At 50.7% G+C, this 21,974-nt stretch overlaps 2 protein-coding genes across 2 annotated transcripts; one reads left to right on the top strand and one right to left on the bottom strand.

Annotated features, from left to right (window-relative positions):
* Window positions 1–3,833: 3,833 nt before the first annotated feature.
* Window positions 3,834–5,849, top strand: H257_15031 (hypothetical protein; the record flags this gene model as incomplete). Its single annotated transcript, XM_009843002.1, has 1 exon — window positions 3,834–5,849. One exon carries the CDS (start codon window positions 3,834–3,836, stop codon window positions 5,847–5,849), a length of 2,016 nt encoding a protein of 671 aa, XP_009841304.1.
* Window positions 5,850–20,494: 14,645 nt separating this feature from the next.
* On the bottom strand, window positions 20,495–21,749 carry H257_15030 (hypothetical protein). The gene has a single exon (XM_009843001.1). The coding sequence runs from the start codon at window positions 21,637–21,639 to the stop codon at window positions 20,650–20,652; it is 990 nt and encodes a 329-aa protein (XP_009841303.1). The 5' UTR covers window positions 21,640–21,749; the 3' UTR covers window positions 20,495–20,649.
* Window positions 21,750–21,974: the final 225 nt, after the last annotated feature.

The raw sequence follows: 21,974 nt of genomic DNA, 5'->3' as shown, positions 1-21,974 counted from the left end.
AAACCAATTCTATAAGGCGCATGGGCATATCGAATGGGCACACGAGGCGGTCGTGCCAAATCCAATGGGCACACCGAACGTGGGTACCAAATCCATTGGGCACTCATTCATTCGAATGGGCACGTCATTCAATCCAATGGTATATCAACCGAATCCATCGAGAAAATGTCCAAGTCAATTGAAAAATGGTGTAGTAAAGCAGCCAGCCAACTATATAGTGTTCCAAAGGTTTAGTACTATTTGACGATGTGACATGGTAAAATTGTAAATATTGCTGTTATACAGTACTACACCATTTTTCAATTGACTTGGACATTTTCTCGATGGATTCGGACAGATCACTATTGGATTTGGTACCCATGTTCGGTGTGCCCATTGGATTTGGCACGGCCCCCTCGTGTGCCCATTCGATATGCCCATGCGCCTTATAGAATTGGTTTGTACCCAACCAAACAACCTTTAGATCCTTCAAAAGTGTCGTGCTTGCATTCAATTAGGAAAACTCAAAACTGAATTCAATAAATCATCCAAAGGATGAAAATAAAACATTTGCAAGGGTTCATAATGAACCGTCTTGTACCGGTACGTGAACACCACGTTTGTCGAGTTCACGATGCAAAGTCGATGTGGACACCTCGATGCCGAAATCAAGCGCCAATCGATCTTTGATCTCTTGGAGCGTGATTTGGACGTCATGCTCCACCCAACTTTGCAGCATGTCGACGTTTTCCTCCGTCAGGAGTCGTGATATTTGTTTCCCCCTACATGACAATGTTAGATAGAGTAGACACGACTTTCATACCTCGTTGTTTCGACGTCAACGAGTCCAGATGCAGCCAATTCCGTGCGCTACTGATGTTGACGCCTTTCGCTTGAGCGACGCGCTTCCAGTCCATCGCGTTGTTGAACGCATCAACTATGCGCTTCTTGGCCGACAACGGAATGCGTTTGTACGTTCGTTTGGTGGTGTTTGGGGTGCTGTGTTCTCCATGGTTCACTGTCACGCGGGAGATTTGAAAGTGACGAAAAGCGCGCGAGAATTATAGAACCCCCCGTCCGATGTTCTAGAAAAAGCAATTGCCAACTGTAAAGAGTGCACGACACTTTTGAAGGATCTAAAGGTTGTTTGGTTGGGTACAAACCAATTCTATAAGGCGCATGGGCATATCGAATGGGCACACGAGGGGGCCGTGCCAAATCCAATGGGCACACCGAACATGGGTACCAAATCCAATAGTGATCTGTCCGAATCCATCGAGAAAATGTCCAAGTCAATTGAAAAATGGTGTAGTACTGTATAACAGCAATATTTACAATTTTACCATGTCACATCGTCAAATAGTACTAAACCTTTGGAACACTATATAGTTGGCTGGCTGCTTTACTACACCATTTTTCAATTGACTTGGACATTTTCTCGATGGATTCGGACAGATCACTATTGGATTTGGTACCCATGTTCGGTGTGCCCATTGGATTTGGCACGGCCCCCTCGTGTGCCCATTCGATATGCCCATGCGCCTTATAGAATTGGTTTGTACCCAACCAAACAACCTTTAGATCCTTCAAAAGTGTCGTGCACTCTTTACAGTTGGCAATTGCTTTTTCTAGAACATCGGACGGGGGGTTCTATAATTCTCGCGCGCTTTTCGTCACTTTCAAATCTCCCGCGTGACAGTGAACCATGGAGAACACAGCACCCCAAACACCACCAAACGAACGTACAAACGCATTCCGTTGTCGGCCAAGAAGCGCATAGTTGATGCGTTCAACAACGCGATGGACTGGAAGCGCGTCGCTCAAGCGAAAGGCGTCAACATCAGTAGCGCACGGAATTGGCTGCATCTGGACTCGTTGACGTCGAAACAACGAGGTATGAAAGTCGTGTCTACTCTATCTAACATTGTCATGTAGGGGGAAACAAATATCACGACTCCTGACGGAGGAAAACGTCGACATGCTGCAAAGTTGGGTGGAGCATGACGTCCAAATCACGCTCCAAGAGATCAAAGATCGATTGGCGCTTGATTTCGGCATCGAGGTGTCCACATCGACTTTGCATCGTGAACTCGACAAACGTGGTGTTCACGTACCGGTACAAGACGGTTCATTATGAACCCTTGCAAATGTTTTATTTTCATCCTTTGGATGATTTATTGAATTCAGTTTTGAGTTTTCCTAATTGAATGCAAGCACGACACTTTTGAAGGATCTAAAGGTTGTTTGGTTGGGTACAAACCAATTCTATAAGGCGCATGGGCATATCGAATGGGCACACGAGGGGGCCGTGCCAAATCCAATGGGCACACCGAACATGGGTACCAAATCCAATAGTGATCTGTCCGAATCCATCGAGAAAATGTCCAAGTCAATTGAAAAATGGTGTAGTAAAGCAGCCAGCCAACTATATAGTGTTCCAAAGGTTTAGTACTATTTGACGATGTGACATGGTAAAATTGTAAATATTGCTGTTATACAGTACTAGTAAAGCAGCCAGCCAACTACTAGTTTTGAGTCCAAAGGTTTAGTGTAAGTCGTCGTCTTATTCAACGACTAATCGTGATAATCCAAACCCCCTAGTCGAGCAGACGCGTTACAATTGGCGAAGCGGTTCCATAGAAGTCTAAAAAAAATGATAATCCAAACTCAATTAATCAACGACTAATCGTAGTAGGAGAATAGCTACAGTAACGTTATTCCTATACCGGTACAATCCACCAGAGGCGCACACACTGTATACATGTACTGTACTAGTACTTCGAAGTAGTAGAAGTGATGCAAGGTGAGCACACGAATTTGAATCGTCATGAGAGTGAAATCAATTCCGCAACAGTATGTGGCAACAATAAGAGGACGACTTCAATTGCTGTAATCACTTACTGGTACTAGTATAGCCAAACTGGTCTTCCCATTGTGCTCACGAAACACGCACTGTGGAAACCCTGTAGTTGCTTCACTACGTACTACCTCCGTCCGAAAATGTTTGCTACAACCAGCAGAAATCGTGGATGAACTTGAAAATAGATGAAGTATAATGTTCAAAAGGTATGTATTTGTAGAGGAGAAATCATGGATCACCAATAGAAGATCTTCGCACCAAAAAACATCCAATCAAACCAGCAATCATGCATGCAAAGCTCGATACTTTATCCAATATATGTAACATGGGCTCTGCATCGTATCCGGATATCCGATTACGATAAATAACATATATCCGGATGATATGCACTGACAAACCCTTTCAAACTGTCATGCGCGGGATACGTGAAAAATCTGACGAACACGGACCGCAATACCATCCTCCATCGGCTGCTAGCACTTGTCAGGCCGCAATCATCGACTCAAAGATCGACGAACTTGCCCAAGAGACAGCGTTGACGATTGAACTGAGCGAATTTTGCTCCCAACTCGAGCTGCTTGTGGTTCGAAGCAATCCCGATGCGGACGACTATTTCGATGACGACGATGACCCGACGACGTAGAAATTGACCTCGACGAGATCTTTGGTACTTTGTAAATAAATGTCCTTTATATTGTATGTGGATGTTTGTCGTTTTACAGTTTTCAAGTACTGTGCACTTGTAGCAAACTTTGTCGAACTTCAATAATTGAGTTTGTAGCAAACATTTTCGGACGGAGGTAGTAGTTGCGTACGGATTATTATCCGGAGTATTGATTTGAGTGTGGTGGCCAAAATGATTACGTTGCAACATCTGTCAGCAATGATACTACGTATTCGTTATGGGAATCCGGTTGATTGCTTTGACAGACTTGCACGCCTGGTCTTCAATGGTTGACATTTTTGGCCAACTTCATTTTTTTTTTGCTCTACGATGGTCAAAGTCCTCATCTCCCTCAGCGTGTTGGCCGCTGCCGCTACGGCTGGCTCCGTCACGGAACTCCCCGAGTCTGTGACCAAGCTCATCGACTACTCCATCAACGCCTGCGACGACTTTTACCAATATGCGTGTGGTGCGTGGCACAAGGATGCTGTGATACCCCCGGACGAATCCCAAATCGATACGTCGTTCTACGAGATCTCCGAGCAAAACGTAGCCCTAGTGGAGAAGTTTATCACTGACAATACGACCAAGCTTGGTAAGTTTTACCACTCATGTTTGGACATGTCTACGCTATCGTCGCTCGGCGTGACTCCGCTGGAGGACTCGTTCAAAGCCATTCGGTCGGCCAACACCAAATTGGAACTCCTCATCGTGGCTGGTGAATTGGCCAAGAACGGCATCCCTGCCTTCGTGGACATCAGCTCCAAAGCTGACGACAACGATGCGACCAAGAATGCCCTCTTCGGTTTCCGAGCCCCCTTTCCGCTGGGTCGCGCATACTACACCAACCCTTCCAAGTGGGAGTTCGTCAACTCCGAGTATAAGAAGTACATTGCAAAGGTGTTGCAGCTAGCTGGCTACACTGCTGGGCAAGCGGCGGCTGCCGTGCCAGTGATCATCCATTTCGAGAAAACGCTGGGGGGTGTCGCCCTCAGAAGCCTCGAAGAGATTGAGGCCGTTGGGTCTCCGTACACTGCATATACGTTCAGCGAACTAGACCAGAAGTACCCGCTGCTTGTCGGCTCGTGGCTTAAGGCCCACGGCTTCGACGTCTACGACCAGTGGGGTGGGGTGAACGACTGGGTGGGGTTTTACTACTTGAACTACTTTGAAAAGACCGAAGAGTTGTTGGAGAAAACCACGCTGGACAACCTCCGTACCATCGTGGAGTACAAGCTCATTCACGCCTTGTCGAACCACTTGACCCCTGAATTCCGCACGGCCAACTGGAAATTGTTCGGCAAGAAGATGAATGGCGAAACGGTGGAACCTTCTCGTAAATCGTTTTGCATATCTGAGACGGCCAAGACCTTGGGGGATCTCTTGGGCCAGTATTTCTTAGACGAGGTGTGGTCGGCTGATACGGCCAAGAGGGCCGACGAACTGGTCAAAGCCTTGAGGTCGTCCTTCTCCACCAGCATTGCCATCGTCGACTGGTTGGATAACCCGACCCGCGCCAAAGCTCAAACGAAGCTGTCCAAGACGTTACACTTCTTGGGTGGCCCAGATAAGCCGCAGCTGTACCCCACGGTCACGTTTGACTCGAAGTCGTATTTGAACAACCGGTGGAACGTGTCTCAAGTGAACACCGACACCAACTTGAAGCTGAACGGACAACCTGTGGACAGGCGCAAGTTGCATAGGTACTCCTATGAGGTGAACGCGTACTACCACGACTTAAAGAACCAAATTATGTTCCCGGCCGCAATTTTACAAAAACCATTCTTTGACGGCCAGTTTGACGCCGCCCAGAACTTTGGTGCCATCGGGATGCTCATCGGACATGAAATTACCCACGGGTTCGACAACTTCGGCCGCAAATTCGATGGCGTCGGCAACTTGAACTCGTGGTGGTCGAGCACCACCAACACTGCGTTCAAGAAAAAAGCCCAGTGCATTAGCGACCAGTACGACAATTTCGTCGTCAAGAGCGAAGTGACTGACAAAGTCTTGGGCAACGTCAGGAGCGAGTTCAATTTGGCCGAAAACATTGCGGACAACGGAGGGCTCAAGACCAGTTTCCGCGCGTACCACGAGTACTTGAAGGAGTACCCGTCGCAGTACACAGAAGAAGCAGGTGACAAATTGTTCTACTTGTCGTTCGCCCAAGCCTGGTGCTCCAAGAACACAGATGAGTTCCTCCTCGCGACGTTGAAGTCGAAGTACCCGCCCCGTTGGTTCCGCGTGACAGGGGCGTTGCAAAACGACGCTGAGTTTGCCCGTGTGTTCCAGTGCCCCACCGACTCGTACTTGAACCCGTCCAAGAAATGCTTGTTGTGGGAATAGCGTTGATCGATACGAAAATATGTACTAGTAGCGTTTTGCATTCGTAAGGAAAAACTATAAAGAAAACGATGTCTTCGTTGAATGAAGTGTGCTGCTTTCATGTGAGGAGCACACAAAACTAATACAGTCAACGACAAATTTTATGGGACACCGAAGATATCGACCACGTGGAAATAATTCCGCCAATCATATTTAAAATTTCGAACACCGCTCTCGGATTGGTTAAAAATTCTCTCTGGCGTGTAACATTTTAAATTCCCGAGGCACACGACAACAACCCAGTCATTTTGAGCAATGCCACCTTCTAGTCGCAGCAAGATCAGCCCGCAAAAGAAACCACGACGGCGCTACACTCGTGCGACCAAGCTTGTCATGGTCGTCAGGATGCATTCAGTGTCAACACGTGACCTTGAGGCCTCGACGGGGATACCGAAGAGCAACCTTGCCCGATGGGTGCAGCAGGCCCACCAGCTCCTCAATGTCAACGGACCATTGAAGCGCTACAACCTGGACGGCGCTGGCCGTCCCGTAGAAATCCCTGATAGCGCGGCGCTGGAAAGCTTCATGCACAAGCTACGGGATGCCGAGAGAGCGCTGACGTCCACCCACCTTGTCAACTTCCTAAAGCGCAACAACAGAACGTGGCTCGCCACCTACTTGGCGGAGAAGAAATGTGGGTACCAATCGTTGCTGAAGCTGCTCCAGCGGTTCTGCCATCGCCATGGCTTCACGGGACAGAAGCCAGCGAAGGTCGAAGAAGTCTCAAGTGGAGCTGGCAACCACGAGGGCTACGTTTGCAGCAGACTTTGACAAGGCATTCGACGGCTTCGCTTCCGACTCGATCATCAATGTCGATGAGACCGGAATGACATACGACATGCCACCCAACGCCATCTGGTCGGTTCGTGGTGGCATAGCTAAGATTGCCACCGGCGAGAAACACTCGTATCGAATGACGGCTGTGCTTGCTGTGCGAGCGAACGGGGAGAAGCTGCCCATACTGTTTATCATGCGCGGCAAGCCCGGCGGTGACATCGAGAAGGGTGAATTCGACTCCTTCCCTGTTGGCCACCACTACGCGGTTCAAGAGAGCGCGTGGATGGACTCGGGGGTTTGGGCAATTTACCTGCGCAAGGTGTTGAAACCACAGATTCGGCAGCCGTCGGTATTGTTGCTTGACAATTTCGAACCCCATGTGAGCAAGAAAGGGCACAAGATTGCCAGTGAGGAGGTCGGGTGTGTCGTGGCAGCCATTTCACCAAATGCAACAAGCGTTGTTCAGCCTTTGGACGTCGGGATAATGGCCCCATTTAAGCGCCACTTGCGTAGTTTGTGGTTGGAGGAAGAAATCATCGAGGGTAGCGATAGCAAGGAAGATGTAGATCTCATGACTGTCCCGGCGCAACAAAAGCGTCTGACTATGATTCTTCGTGCCATAAAGGCATGGGGTCGTATTACGCCGGTGGAAATTCGTCGTAGCTTCACCAAGGCTATTCCTCAATAAAAGAGTTTTTTATCTTTTAATTGTATTTCGGGAAAAAGTTCGAAGCGCCCGGGACTCGAACCCGGGGCTCACTCAAGCAAGACACACAACGTGTTTTACCACTGTGCTATCGCGTCAAATGCTTATCTTTGTAGTCGTTTCATCAAACCGTTAATTAAAAATGTTCGAGTATTTGAAATTCTCGGAAGTTCATCGTCTGTTGTTTGGTTGGGCACAATTCATGCCGAATTTCGAAGTAGTTTGGCCAATCATATTCCGATATGATCAGAAATTCGAAGCATGAAGTGTCCCTTAAAATTTGTCGTTGACTATACTAATCTGGCGCACAATAGTTGTCACGTTCGATTTCTTATTGGTGGAATTTTTGTAATACTTCACCGCTTTTCCTTCTGAATGGTGCAATCGATAGCGTAGGATCGATCTCCTCTTTGATTGGCTATTTCCAGGTTCTCTCATTTCGTCATAGTTTTTTTGATGGTACGACGTCAGAACTGCGGCAAGCGAAGAGCAAATTATGGTGCTTCACCCGCCAGGCTATGAAGACGTCGTTAGTTCACATACACTTCGATTCCTGTAGCATTATACATCTCTTCTAAAGCTTCTCACTGGCGCGCAACGCAGTTTGGCCTGTGTGTAATCCAGTAGCTCCACCAACGATGGGAGGACGGCGATGTCCGCGCCATGCTCTTATTGCTACTAGGGAACTCTTCGAGAGTTCGTACTCCGCTGAGTGAACCTATAGATTGAATGCTACATGTCATTCCTTGAAAGCGTGCTCGCACCATATCTCTGAGCTGACATACAGCCATGCGTCACCAAGCCATCTCGGAAGCGACGTACCACCACCCGATTCTGGTGTATTTACCTATATAATCCGATTACTTCATATCCAATTAGACAGGTTTATTCGGAAAACTCAAGTTTTCGCATACATAAATCAAGTGAAAATGGAGGCGACAACTACTGTATTCTGCGCCAGAGTAGTAATCGTATGTGAGATTACCCTTGATTCATTTTAACAATGCTGTACGAAAGTTTTGTCCAAAATGTACTACTTAAGGAGATTAAGTTTGGCAATGTTGTTTAAACACATTGAAGTTGAACTAACTGTAACCATAAAACTCTATCTTTGCCGCGATATTCAATCAAATAAAATACCCAATTCTCTCCATTAACGTCCTCTTCACTTTCTTGTCAGTCACTTCACCTGCCATGCCTATCAACGATAACGCTGTCCTTAACCGCCTCCAAGACCAGTCCATCCGAGATCAGTCCTACCTTGACGCTTCGTACGTTGAAAACAGCTCAAACGATGAGGTCGCCGCCAACCCAATTATGGAACGCTTCACACCTGACTTGGGCACTGATGGCATTCGCGCCTTGACCAACTTTACCGTCTCGGAGTTCAAGTCATTGTGGTCCTTCGTGGACGATGCCATGAATGCTACATAGATGGAGGGTCGTGTAAGTTAATGAAAAATTACATGGTACTACTTTTTGTGTGCGCGGGCATGAAAGCCCTACTGTTCTGCGCGTTAGTTTGATCCATTGCAAACACCACAGTCTGTGTGTGTGCGGTGTCAAAGGTTCCGATACCATAGTGGAGGTACTGAGTACTTTAGTGAATGGTAATCAGTAGGCACATCGCGGTGTGTTTAATCTCACTAATGTCAGCGTTATATTTGCTACCTTGACGAAGGTCCCGTGGCCGAAAGCCAAGAAGAAACGGGATACAAATGGTGATTACGTATGTGGCCGTGGCACTTTGGCCGTTCTTGCTTTAGCCTTTTTCGGTCACTTACGGATAATATCTGGTCATCCGGAATTATCCGGTGTTCTTTTTCTGTAGAAGCCGGACTGCTTCTGCCCAATTATAGGTCAGCTAAGCAATCCGTTGATGATCATGGTTAATTGAGTTTGGATTATCATTATTGTCAAGAGGGACGATAAAGGGGGTAGCACTGGGGAGAAACGACGACGAAGAACACTTGAGTGGTCGAGGGAAAAACCAGATGAACATTAACGGACTGCTTAGCTGACCTATGATTGGGCAGAAGCAGTCCGGCTTCTACAGAGAAAGAACACCGGATAAATCCGGATGGCCGGATATTATCCGTAAGTGACCGAACCTCGGCGAAAAAGGCCTAAGTGAAAGTGCCCCTTCTTGACAGCCACCCCACTGGGCAACGGACTGCTGAAGGCCTTCGAGACGAAGTTCTCAAAGAGAGGCAAAAGGGGCTTAGCGAAAAATTCGCGGAGGCCAAAAAATGCCAAAGGCAAGTGTCACTACAAAAGCCACCTTGAGAACAGAGGCAAAGAAGGTAGGACAGGAACACACAAAAAATAGTGTTGAGCACATAAGTGCATGGTTACTCATATAGTAAGGCAAAAGCCTAAGGTAATGCATAAATGCAAGGATTCTCAACGAGCAAGGGTGCCCGAAGAGCATGGTAAATACCATAAAGTGGATATATACAACGAAGAATAAGAAAGTGTGACTAAAAGTAGCGAGTAAAAACCCAAGTAAAATAGCCAGAAGCATAAGTACAAGTAAGACTCAGAGAGTAGTGGTATAAACCCATGAAGTGCAAGTAGGATGGACGGGGGAGTGGGAGCACCATGTAGAAACTTGTACAAACCATGACGCCACTCGAACGGCCGATCCTTGAGCAGCGCCGCGGGCCAGACGGGGCCGCCGACTTCAAATCGGCACGAGCAGACATAGAGTGGACAAGTCGCAACATGGTCGAGGGCGAGAATGAAAGCGGTGAATGAAAAGTTTGTGCTTAGAAAGCCGGTGCAAATAATGCATGATAAATATCAATAATAACCATAAAGGTTTGAAAATAAAATAAACACAATGCCATAGGCAAGGGTCACTGGGGTACACGGCCAAGCACCCGGAACCTGCGTTTCGCAGGTTCCGGGTGCGCCTTCGTAAAGAAGTCCGCAAGTTGTACTTTGGTAGGACAAAAATGGGGAATAAACTCTTTGTTCTCAATGAGATATGGAACAAACATAAAACGCACATCAATGTGCTTGGAGCGACCATGATGTTCAGCATTTTGGGCGATGCTGATAGCAGACTGATTGTCCTCATGAACAATAATGGAGAATATACTTCTTGTTCTCAACGAGATAGTGAACAAGCACGACATGCGCATCAATATGCTTGGAGCACCCATGATGCTCAGCATTTTGGGCGATGCTGATAGCAGAATGATTGTCCTCATGAACCGAAATCAGTTGATCACTAGTGTGATGTAGTTCGGCAGCGAGTTGGCGAACGTGTAAACATTCTTGAATGCAAAGGACAAGAGCCACAAACTCGGTCTCGGTTGTTGACAGAGTCACAATTCCTTGTTTCTTTGAAAGCCATGAAATAAGGCTGTTGAAAAATAGATAAAAAATCCACTGACACAGCGTCGAGTATCGGGGTACATGGCATAGTTAGCATCCACATAAGCGGATAGAAACGGCTTGGAAACATAGTCTCGCCCGCCTAACATAAGCCAAAGATTGGAGGTGCCTTGGAGGTAGCGTAGAACCCGTTTGGAAGCACGCCAATGGGCAAGACCCGGGTTGTGCAGAAACTGTGAGAGTTGTTGAAGGGCATAAGCCAAGTCTGGGCGAGAGCCCATGGCTAAGTACATAATACTGCCAACTATTGACAACGATACGGTTTGGTTTCCATAAATGCAATGTCGTCAGGTGAACTAGCACACTGAGCCCTAGATAAAGGCGTAGTGCACTCAAAAGGAGTGGCGACGAATTTCGACGTTGACATGTCACAGCGATCAAGGACTGTAGAACAGTAATGCGACTGGTGAATGAACATAGTTCGTTTGGAACTGTCATCAATGTTTTCCCAGCCGAGAATATCTCGTACAGGACCTACGTACTTTATCTGGAAGCGTAGTGATAGTGACTCCTTCAGAGCGGCAGCAAGAGCCTTGGTAGGAGGAGTAATGATCAAAAGATTGTCGACATAGAGAGACTAACGATGGTAAAACCATCATCTCTGGCTTTGAGGAAGACGCAACGATCTTTGTGAAGACGGACAATGCCCAAGGAAGCCATATAAGTGACAAGAGTCCAGTACCATATGTGAGGGGCTTGATTGAGTCTAAATACTCTTTTGAAGGAGACAGACATAGTCACGCCTAGAGGCAGGGTCAATGAGGGAGTCAGAAGGCTGCTCCATGCGTATAACGCAGTCTTGACGTCCGTTTGTCCGTTTGTTCGCATTTCAAATCATGGATGGCAACAATGGCAAATAAGAAGCGTGGGACTTCAAGTCGAACAACAGGAGCTAAAACGTCCGTCTAGTCGATGTCTTTTCGTTGCATGAACCCTTTGACGACAAGTCGGGCCGTGTAAGTGCCATCGTCTTTGAGTCGAAAGACCCAACGACACGGTAGAACCGTTTCATCATGACGACGTTTGACGAGCACATAAGTGCCGTTAGAGAGTAAAGACTCGTATTCGGACTTGGCGGCTATAAGCCATTTGTCCCGGTCGGGACGGGACATAGCATCACGCCAGTCTTTAGGATCGTTTTTGTTGGCACGGTCGGCAAGCAGAGCATAGGTGAACAATGGTTCCATAGGAACCAAAGTAGGAGCAGAGCTCGAAGGTGGTAAGGGCGATTGGATGCGTAAGCACGAGTGCATGGTGCATATGATTGTGTTAGGTGTCAAGTGACTTCCAAAGGAGTTGTGTCCATGAGGAGACAACTTGAAATTATGACTAATAAAGTCAAGTGTTGTTTTGGCCATTGATGGCTTAGCCGACAAGGCTGTTGATGGATGGGCCGAGAAGGCAGACTGGTTGCCGGCGTAAAGGAGTAGCAGTTGGGTCAAAGACCGGACTGGTCAACGAAAATGCCGAAAAGACATCACGAATTCGTTTGAGTAGTTGCACAGAAAGTGCTAGGATAGGTCGAGACGACGGGGGTTCTGTAGAAAGAACAGGTGGCGACGAAGCCAAAGGCTTGTCATAGAGGAAAGCACTAGGCCTGTTGGTAATGATGGAGTGTCGTGGTGGCAACGGTGCGTTGGGTTCCAAGGTTGAAATAAAGTTGGGGTCGGTGGTAAATTTTTGGCGATACGCCGCAGCAGCAGCAACAGAGTTGATGGCTGGGAATTCGGACTCCCAGAAGGTCACGTCACGAGAGTAGATAAGTAGGTGAGAGTGCAAATGCAGAGGGTATAACCCTTTCGATCATGCGGGAGACCCACAAACATGGCCTTGACGGCACGGGGATCGAGCTTGGATGATTGCGCGGCGCGTTGAATGTGCACAAACGTGGTTCAACCAAAGGTTTTGATGTGACCCAACGATGGGTGTCGTTTAAAGACGACGTGGTAGGGTGAAACACCTTTGTTGGATGCCGAAAGAGAGATGTTGATAAGCTATGAGGCGTAATCAAGGGCAAGAGCCCATAGGAACTTGGGCAGAGCCCCTTCAATGAGCATAGCTCGCATCTTTTGCACAACAATGCCGATACGACGTTCGGCAACATTGCTTTGTTGGCGAGTAGGCGTTGGAGAAAGCCACCCAAGTGTTGTACTTGGGCTTGATGATGCGCTCGAGTTTCGCGTACTCTTTGTCATGGACGCTTTGAAGAGTGCCGATGTCCATGGATGATGTGGTGCAGCTCACTAACATCATGTTTAAAGATGGACATCGCGTCCGTACGAAATAATTCGTAGGTCTCATAGAGATCTTTGCGAAAACGCAATGGGTAGGTCCACATATAGCGGGAGTAATCGTCGATAAAAACGACAAAGTAGGCAGCGCCACCAGCCGACAGAATCGGACTTGGGTCCCAAACATCAGAGTGTACGAGGGCTAGGTAGGAGGTTACGCGGAAGACCGCAGATGAGTCAAAAGGACTGCGCTTGGACTTGGCATAAGCACAAGTTTCACATAGTTGACCACGAAGGTGCTTGGCCTTCAAGGGTATAAGCTCGGGATTTGTCTTTGTCATTTGGTTGAAGGCATCAACGCCTGGATGGACGAGACGGCGGTGCCAGAGGCGCGCAAGGCTAGCTGCCGATAGCTTGGAGTCAGCAACGAGGCTAGTTAGGCAGTCGGTTGGAGCAGTAGTGGTGTCATAGACAGGTGTAGGAGTATGTGAACCAAGCATAGCCTGGGCGATACTCATAGAGACACAGTCTGGAGTAATTGGGTAGAACGGTGATGGCTTGGAGACCATATATGGTCGTTGAGTAATTGGCGCATAGCGCAACACAGACGAATATGCAATCATGTGCAATTGATCGTTAAAAGTGGAAAATCCACTGTAGGTCGAGGAGAATTTCCGCAGAGCGGTATCAAAGGTGGCCATCATGCCAGGAAGCATGGCCATTTGGCCCGGATGGATATACTCGCCACGGTGGGGGTGTAGTGAGGAGATCCTTCGAGTGTCCCATTGTAGTGTCTTGGCTGCAAGGTGAGCCCTGCGGGCACGGATGCGTCGATCGTGGCCCATGGGGGCGGCATCATGGTAGCGGCGTTTAAGCCGGATGTTGTTATTTACCTCGGTGAGGAGGGGTAGTTCCCCTGCGGTGCGTATGTGGACCACATTAGTAGTACATGTCGATTGCCAGTGGCGGCGAAGGGTGGCCCAGTGCGCCTTGAACCATTGAGTATGGAAACGAGGAGCGTGGAGGTGGGTGAGGGCGGCTGCCCAGGCTCGTGTGGTGTGTGTCATGGTGGGGAAGGTTTTCCAGCCGGAGGTAGCTTGGTAAATGGCCGGAAACTGTGTCGTGAGGAAAGCGCGTGTGTCAAGGGCATATTGGTCGTATGTGGGAATGGAGGGTTGGACCCAGTGGAGGCAGTGTGTGGGGGCACTAAGTAGTCGTGGGATGGCCGTCGTGGTAGTTTCTTCTGGGCGGAGTTGAGTGGTCGGGGGAGGCCGTCAGAGCCAATGGATAGCATCGATTAATGTGAGTGCTGATGTCCAGTGCTGCTGGGCAGAGGCGAGTAGGGATACTGTGTTGCCAGTGGTGATGAAACCAATGTGGATTGCAGTGGGATTGCCAGAAGCTAGTTTGCCCCAGGTTGGGGTAGGGGTGTGGTATATGGATGAAACGTGACGGAGTTTGATCTGGCCCGGGGAAATGGTGAGGAGCCATGTTGTTTGGAGCTGGTCAGCCATTTGATGGCCGCAGGAGCCATCGTGTACGACAAGCCAGTAGGTGGCCGGTGTTTGGTAAGAGGTAGAGGATTGTATTGCCGTGGTTAGGAGGCGCCACCAAGTGGAGGTGTATGGGTTGTGCGTGGCATCAATACACCAGTGGTGGTTTGTTGGGGGGCGCGGGATTATGCAGTGGGGGGAGTGGCCAAGTGGGCCCTGAAAAGTAGCACAGTTGGGGCCGCCAATCCACTGTCCGAACCAGAAGTCGCGTGGTGCAAGCAGTGGGGTGGAGCGTAGGGCGGTGTGGTATAGCCAGCGCGGTAGTAAGGGTCCCGGCTTTGGGCACTGGTTCGTTTCCCAGGATAGCTGGGAGGTGGCTAGCATGTGGGATTCTGGTCGGGGGGGTCCAAGGAGGCGGTGCATGTGTAGGGCATGTACACAGCGGTGCGCGGTAAGGGGGATCATGCACATACCCGTGTTGGGTGACCGCCGCGGGTTTTCCATTGTGGGCATTTAGGTCCAGGCCAGAGTTGTGCTATGGTCGTGCGACGGCCTTGGGGCAGGTGGGAGTTGTGAGGCCGAATCGGTGTTCCTGCGTGTCAGGGAGATCGGGGCACGTGCGGCAGTGGGCCTCCCAGCGTGGTTGTATGCGGTGTTTTCGGGCGTTGGTGTGTAAAGTATAGCATATGGCGTGCCAGTAGAAGTTGAGGGCAGGGGGGTCCCATTTACAGATGTCCCCGGTGGGTGGCTGAACAGTCCGGCGGGTGTCTGGTTTGAGGGCTTGTACCTTGGGCCAATCCCGACGTCCGTACACTGCTCCTAGCCATGGGGCCGTCGCTCCAGTGACCGGCCTGTCTTGTTCATCACGCAGCTCCATGGTGTAGGTCGTCCACAATGCGGTGGTCGAGTTGTTCGGAGTTATTGGAGTCGTCTGAGGAGGGCGGGTCACGTAGGTGGTCGAAAGGATACGCAGCATGTAGGGGTTGCACTGAGTGTGCTATGTGGTGTACAGAGAGAAAATTGGAGTCCAGTTGGGTGGCAGCGGCCATGGGTACGGAGCAAGTGGACCAGAGCAGGAAGCTCAGGAACCACCATAATACAGACCAGGGGCGGTGCCGGGGTGTCAGTGGTCTGACCCGACACCCCGGGGTTAGTTTGACCCCATGGTGTCGTTCAGGTCTGTCCCCATGGAGTCATCGGGTCCGGTTGGCTGGTTCAATGGAACGGAATCATCGGGAGTGGGCGTCAGCGTAGGCTGGGTGGGGTACGCGGCTGGTAGTCCGGTTGCAGGGGTGCCGAGGGCGGCGAGGCCAGCAAGTTGGGAGGAGACACTTTGCATGGCTTGCATTAGGGTGCGTAGACTGGATTCGATGATGGGGAGGCGTTCGGCCATTGCCGCTTGGTGGGTGCCCTGTTGTGTGATGGTGGTTTGCAGGCAATTTTGCGCCTCCGTCAATTTGCGTTGATCCTGGGATTGTTGGTGTTCAGCAGCCTCACGGAGGCGGCGTTCTTCGAGTAGTCGCGCATCGAAGGTGGTGAAGGCTGCACTGGTGGCAGAGACTAAGGCTGTGAGGGTCTCCTTATCCGCGCGGAGGGTATCGACTTCCTGCTGGATTGGGGCTGTGGTCTGGACGATACGGTGGTCCACATATGTGGAGAGTTCCCGACGGAGGTGTGGGACGATGTCCGTGGTCGGGCCTGATGCGTGCAACGGTTGTTGTTGAGAGGGGTATTGCCAGGATTGGGGTGTGTGGCTGACCGTGGTGGAATGTTGAGGGACCGAGCGGCCTGCTCGAGTGTGCACACTCTTACTGCGGGAACGTGCTCCCGGACTCTTGGTACCACGGGGATTGGATTTATGTCGAGATGCGCTGCGTGTACGGTCGCGGGGGTCAAGGTAGGTAAAGCGGTCGCAAGGTTTGCCCTGGTGGTCCTGGCGGCCGCAGTCGGAACATTGCATTGCCACCGCTGTGGTACGTGGGCGGCCCATGAGTACGTGTAGCTGGACAGCTATATTACGTACGTAGAGGGGGGTGGTCCCATGTGGGCCTGAGGCGTTCCATAGGAAGGCTGCCGGGGATGGGGAGTCAAAAGTGAGGGTTGCATAGTCGTCGATAATGTCCACATCAGGGGAGGGGAGCTGGGAGCCATGTAGTGCCGCTAGGATGTCCGCAGGCGTGGTAAGTGTAGGGAGAGGGCCGATGCGAACTTTGGTGGCGACGAGTTTGGTTGCACTGAGGGATAAGGGGTGGAAGAACGTGGAGGAGGGGTTGTCCCAGCTGAGGTCACGCAGTGGGTGTAGCTTCATGGAGGGAGGAACCTGGTCCAGGCGGTTTGTTCCAGCAGCATGCAGGCGGTAGTTGGCATAGACAGTTTCTGCCATGGTTTGGCTGGGGAAGACAAGTCGGAAGCGGTAGTTGCCCTCGGTGGGCCAGTTAACACACCCAATGGCCGCCCAATGGTCCCGCTGCCCGTGGGCTCCAGACATACGGGAGTAGCTCTGGATGATGGCATCCGTGGCCCCAAGGGCGCGGAGGGCACACAGTATGTCAGCAGGAGCGAGTTTAGACCGGTTGCGGTATTCCAGCTGGTGGTAGGATAGCCCGTTGCTGAGGACTCCAACATACTGGTGTAGCATTACGACGGAGATGTCCCGGAGGAATATGTATCCACGTCGTGGGGCTGCCCAGGCTAGGGCGGTGCGTTGAATGGGGGTTCCCAGGAGCTGCTGCCCGTGTTCACTGAGTCCGCCGTGGAAGGTGAGCCCGAAACGCTCCTCGCAGATTGTCTCGATTTCTTTCCGAAAGTTGACGATGCTGAGTGGGTTGTCCGGCTGCTGAAGTGACGGGTTGATAGTAAACTGGATCCGAACCATGGTCTCGGAGAAGTGTTGTTCGATATCCTCAATCTCCGCGGGAGTAAATCCTTGGAAGAGGTGTGCTTCGCGTTCCCAGTACATGGTCATTGTGCGGTATAGGATCGGTTGTCCTTCATCGCAGAGGTTACGTAGCCCTGGAAACTGGAGGGCAGAGTTAGCATCATATTCGTCCAGGTCTTCCTCGTGTGAGGGTGGGGCAGTGAAGTCGTGCGGGGGCTGTGCAGGGTCAGGTGGACCTGGCTGGTAGGACGGGGTAGGCGGGTAGTGCATAGCGTGGTGGCGTTTGGATGGTGGTAGTGTGAAAGAGGGGTGGGCTAGGTCCAGGTCTGGATCAACTTCGGAGTGTGGGCGTTTGGTAGATAGATGGATTCGGAGTCAGCAATCCAATGTTCTCGCAGAGCGGGAAAGTCATTTGGACGATAAGTCACCGACATGGGTAGGGGCGGATCACCGGGGTCGCTTTCGCAGTAGCGTAGGTCCGCATGAAGGGCAAAAATGCCTTGTCCAGCAATAACTTGGAATGGGGGATGGGGACGGACACCGTCCACACATCTTGGGGGCAATTGGAGAACCACCTTTATCGGTGTTTCCGATGCCGCTTTGATAATATCACTGCGTGTGGCCGAGAAGGCACTGGGTGGGAACAGTGGAAGATCCACCTTGGTTGGGTTCGTAGGAATTTGGAACAATGGTCGTGGTGGGTAGAGGGGCAAACGCTCGGTAACAAGTACCTCGGCAGAAGGGACTTCAGCGAAGTCTAAATCGCCGGCATCTACAGGAGATGGGAAGTGGTCGGGGAGCTCGCCCGGTGCATCAGTGATGGGAGCGAGGGTAGTAGCCGCAATATGCGGGGGTTCATGGGGCGATGATGCAAAAAAATCGCAGAGTGGGGCAGAGCCCGGTTGAAGCACCTTTGGTAGAACCGATGGTGGGTTGGGACGCTGGAGGACCCGGTTGAGAGTGGAGGGAGGCACAAAGTGGTGGGATAAGACGTGGGTGTGGCCATTGAGGCGATTGCCTTCATAAGTACATGGACGAGAAGCTGCACGAGCAGCAGTGTTAGCCTGGTCATAAAGACCCCCACGATGAGTGCGGCCATAGCCTTGGTCGAGTTGGCGGTTTTTGTCACGGCTGTTGCCACGATTGTTGTTCCACCCGCCATTTCCAGGACCACTAGAGGAACTTGGTCCCCATCCATGGTGGCTATTAGAGCCCTGGTTGCCACTAGGCCCATCGCGATCATCGCGGTCATCACGAGGACGTTGGATAGGACGCGACGGAGCGGCATAATCGCGTTTGCGCTTCTTTTGGGAGGCAGAGCATGTTTGTCAAAGACAGTGCGATCAAAACAAGAACGCATAGTGTTGCGGGCATAGTCCGACTTGAGAGTAGGGCACACTATGGCAATGCCGCAGTAGAAGCAGGACTTGCCGGGGTGATTGACACAATCACGATGAGCACAGCTCGGGATGGTAAACGCGTTATAACATGAACGGAGCCATCAGCTTGCGTAATCGCTTGGGGTAGTGGCGCAGGGGCTGCAACGGCATACGTGACAGCGGAAAGTTGGGTTCGGGTTTGAATAGTGGCGGCAGAGCCGTTGTCATCCAGAGCAGAAGCTCGCTGCAGGCGGTTCGTAATAATACGCCGAAGAGAGGCCTAAACGTCTGCAACGACAACGGACTGGTTGGCGGCGCGCGCAGTGGCCACAGAGTTCGTCACAACTTTCCACAATTCCTTGTCACCAATAAAGGTGTCGGACATTGCATACAGAGTGTAGTAATTCCAGATATGGTTGTGGTAGTCGACGGACGAGTTCGGTGATGGATCCAGTATTGAACGATGGCGGCGTCAAAGACACATGGTAGCGCTTGACAAGGTCAATAAGCTCCGCGGATAGTATGTTGATACAACTCTCATCGGTGAACATCGGTGAACTTGAGAGTGTCCAGATAGCTTGAAATGACCATGGGGTTGTTGTCCATGGGGTTCGACTCGAAACGAGTTTTGATGTGCTCAAAGAGCTCGAATGGATACGTAGTGGCCTGATAGAGGCGCCGGAGGTTGGTAGAAATGGCTGAGACCAAGAAGGTGTGCACCGCAGAGCTATGATTCGCCAGTTTCTTGGTCGCCTCGCGGGCAATGACCTCACGTTGGATAGCGGTCGTGTGCGCCTTGATCTCAGCGAGACGCACAATCGCGATCGGTTTCCGAGAGAGTCGGGTCGACGACGTAGTGCTCAGAGTGCTCAACTTGATCAAGCTCAAGATACATCTTGCTAATGTTGAGTGCATCAATGCGGTTCCCTTGAGGGACATTGTCCTGTGTGGAGTAGAACTCAGCAAGATCACGAGAGGTCGCCTGGGACAAGAAGTCCGTCTTCCACAAGGTGTAGGCCAGAGGCCGGAGGTCGTCGAGAGAGGTGCCCACGAAGGGCTGCACAGAGGAAGGGAGGAGACTCATAACCTGTCAAGAGCGACGATAAAGGGGGTAGCACTGGGGAGGAACGACGACGAAGAACACTTGAGTGGTCGAGGGCAAAACCAAAGAACCCTTAACGGACTGCTGAGCTGACCTATGATTGGGCAGAAACAGTCCGGCTTCTACAGAGAAAGAACACCATAAATCCGGATGACCGGGTATTATCCGTAAGTGACCGAATCTCGGCGAAAAAAGGCCAAAGCAAGAGCGGCCAAAGTGCCCCTTCTTGACAATTAGTAAGACATTCCTCCACGAGGGCCGATACTAGTACCACATGTTGTGGAACCGCTTCGCCAATTGTAACTCGCCTGCTCGACCAGGGGCTGTGTGTAATCTTCGGTTTTTCACTTATCTCAACGCTTCAAAACCCTTCGTCGTCGTTCCTTCTAAGTGCTGCCCCTTCCTCGTTCGTCCCTGTTGACACATCCAAACTCAATTAACCGAATCTCCACTATAGGACAAAGGATTTTCTCGTATAGGCATGATATCAAATTTTAGAGGTTCAACTTTGTATTCATTCGACTTCAACTTTGGGAGGTGAGATATTCTTAATCCTGGTTTCTATATTCTTGTCGTCCGCTGCCGCGACATCCCAGTTAGTGTCTCAATTGAAGTATGCATACGTTTTTCCTCGAATGGTTGCAAAAAACGCGCTTTTTCGAGGCGTTTTATTGTTATCCGGTATGCTCCTCTACTATATCCGGAGAACATGTTCCAAAAATATCGACCGTTTCACGAAGAATAAATACTGGGCTTCCAAACAGGGTACACACACATCTAACGAACATGGGCGTCACTTGCCGCAATGCCGACATCGATGTGCCGGCGACAGCGGGGGAGACGATGTGATGGAGGAGGTCGGAGGGGTCCGAAGGTGCTGCTGCTGCTCCGAGGACCTGGGCTTGAACAGGTTGCGTAGACTGAACCTCCGCTTCGGACTCGTCCCGAACGACGACGCATGGAGGTGGTTCGGGCTCTTGGAGTGCCACGAGATGGACCCCGATGTCCATCGATGGAGCGCTGGCGGTTCGAGGTACGGCCTGTCACCGGCGCGCACTTCGCTGTCTTGATCGTTGGCTTCGAGCTTATCCAGACTTGAGCTGGTTTTGAGGGTACTGGGAAACGCGCCCAAGTAGGCCGAGACCAGATCCTTGGTCTTGGACACAAACTCGTTCGCGTAGTACATGTCGTCGGACGCGACGTCGAAGTGGGTGCCGCGCATCGCATGTTGGAGCAGCTTGGCGAGTAGAATCGCGTTCGGAAGCGTGTGCGGGGTATGGGCTTCGAACCCCATGAGCTCAGGCTTGATTAAAGTCGGGCAGATGAGCCGAAGGATAAGACACCCGCCGACGACAATCGTGGTGCCGCGGGTGCTGTTGGGAAATGCGACTTCAAACTCCCGCAAGATGTATGCACACGCAAGGCGGAGGATGTACGGAGCGTACTTGTCCAGGGAACTCACCATGCGATGCACGATGTCGGTAGCGAGTGCCATCACTTCGTCACGATTGAGGTCTCCGAGTCGAGACGACGAACAGAGCGCTCCGCCGAGGACAAACGAAAAGTACGTCTGACCATACTTGTGTCCGAGGTCCTTCATTTCCGACGACAGACCTGTGGACGAGCGCAGGAACTGTTCTTCGCATCCGTGGACGTTGTCCAGTTCGATCTTGACCACGCGTTCAAACGTCTTGAGTTGTGGGATGTCGTCAAACGGGGAGATACATGCAGAGGAAGACGATGACTCGTTCCTATCAGCAGGAGCAGTGGCGGCGGCAGGCATGGCGGTGGCACTGCGACGACGGACGCGACCGCACCAACTGGTCGTCGAATGCAAAATGAGAGTCGTCCAACACGTCGAGATGGAAGAATAATAGTATGTTTCCGTTGCGCCAAACATCCAATTAAAAAAATGTATCTCCAACATATGGGTGGTTGTAAGAAATAGAATAAAAGAGCGACTTTAGCAGAGACCGAACGTTCCACGAACGTTCGAAAGTTGTTCCGCCAATCAAATCCAACAGCCTTTCCGCCGACAGATACTATTACTTCGAAGTATTAGTACTTCAAGTAGTACTTCGAAGGACTTGCAAGTTCAGCAATGCGGCGGGGGCTTCG

Source organism: Aphanomyces astaci (genome assembly GCF_000520075.1).
Source record: "Aphanomyces astaci strain APO3 unplaced genomic scaffold supercont1.65, whole genome shotgun sequence".
Taxonomy (NCBI): domain Eukaryota; phylum Oomycota; class Saprolegniomycetes; order Saprolegniales; family Verrucalvaceae; genus Aphanomyces; species Aphanomyces astaci.
This window is presented reverse-complemented; position numbering and strand designations above follow the sequence as displayed.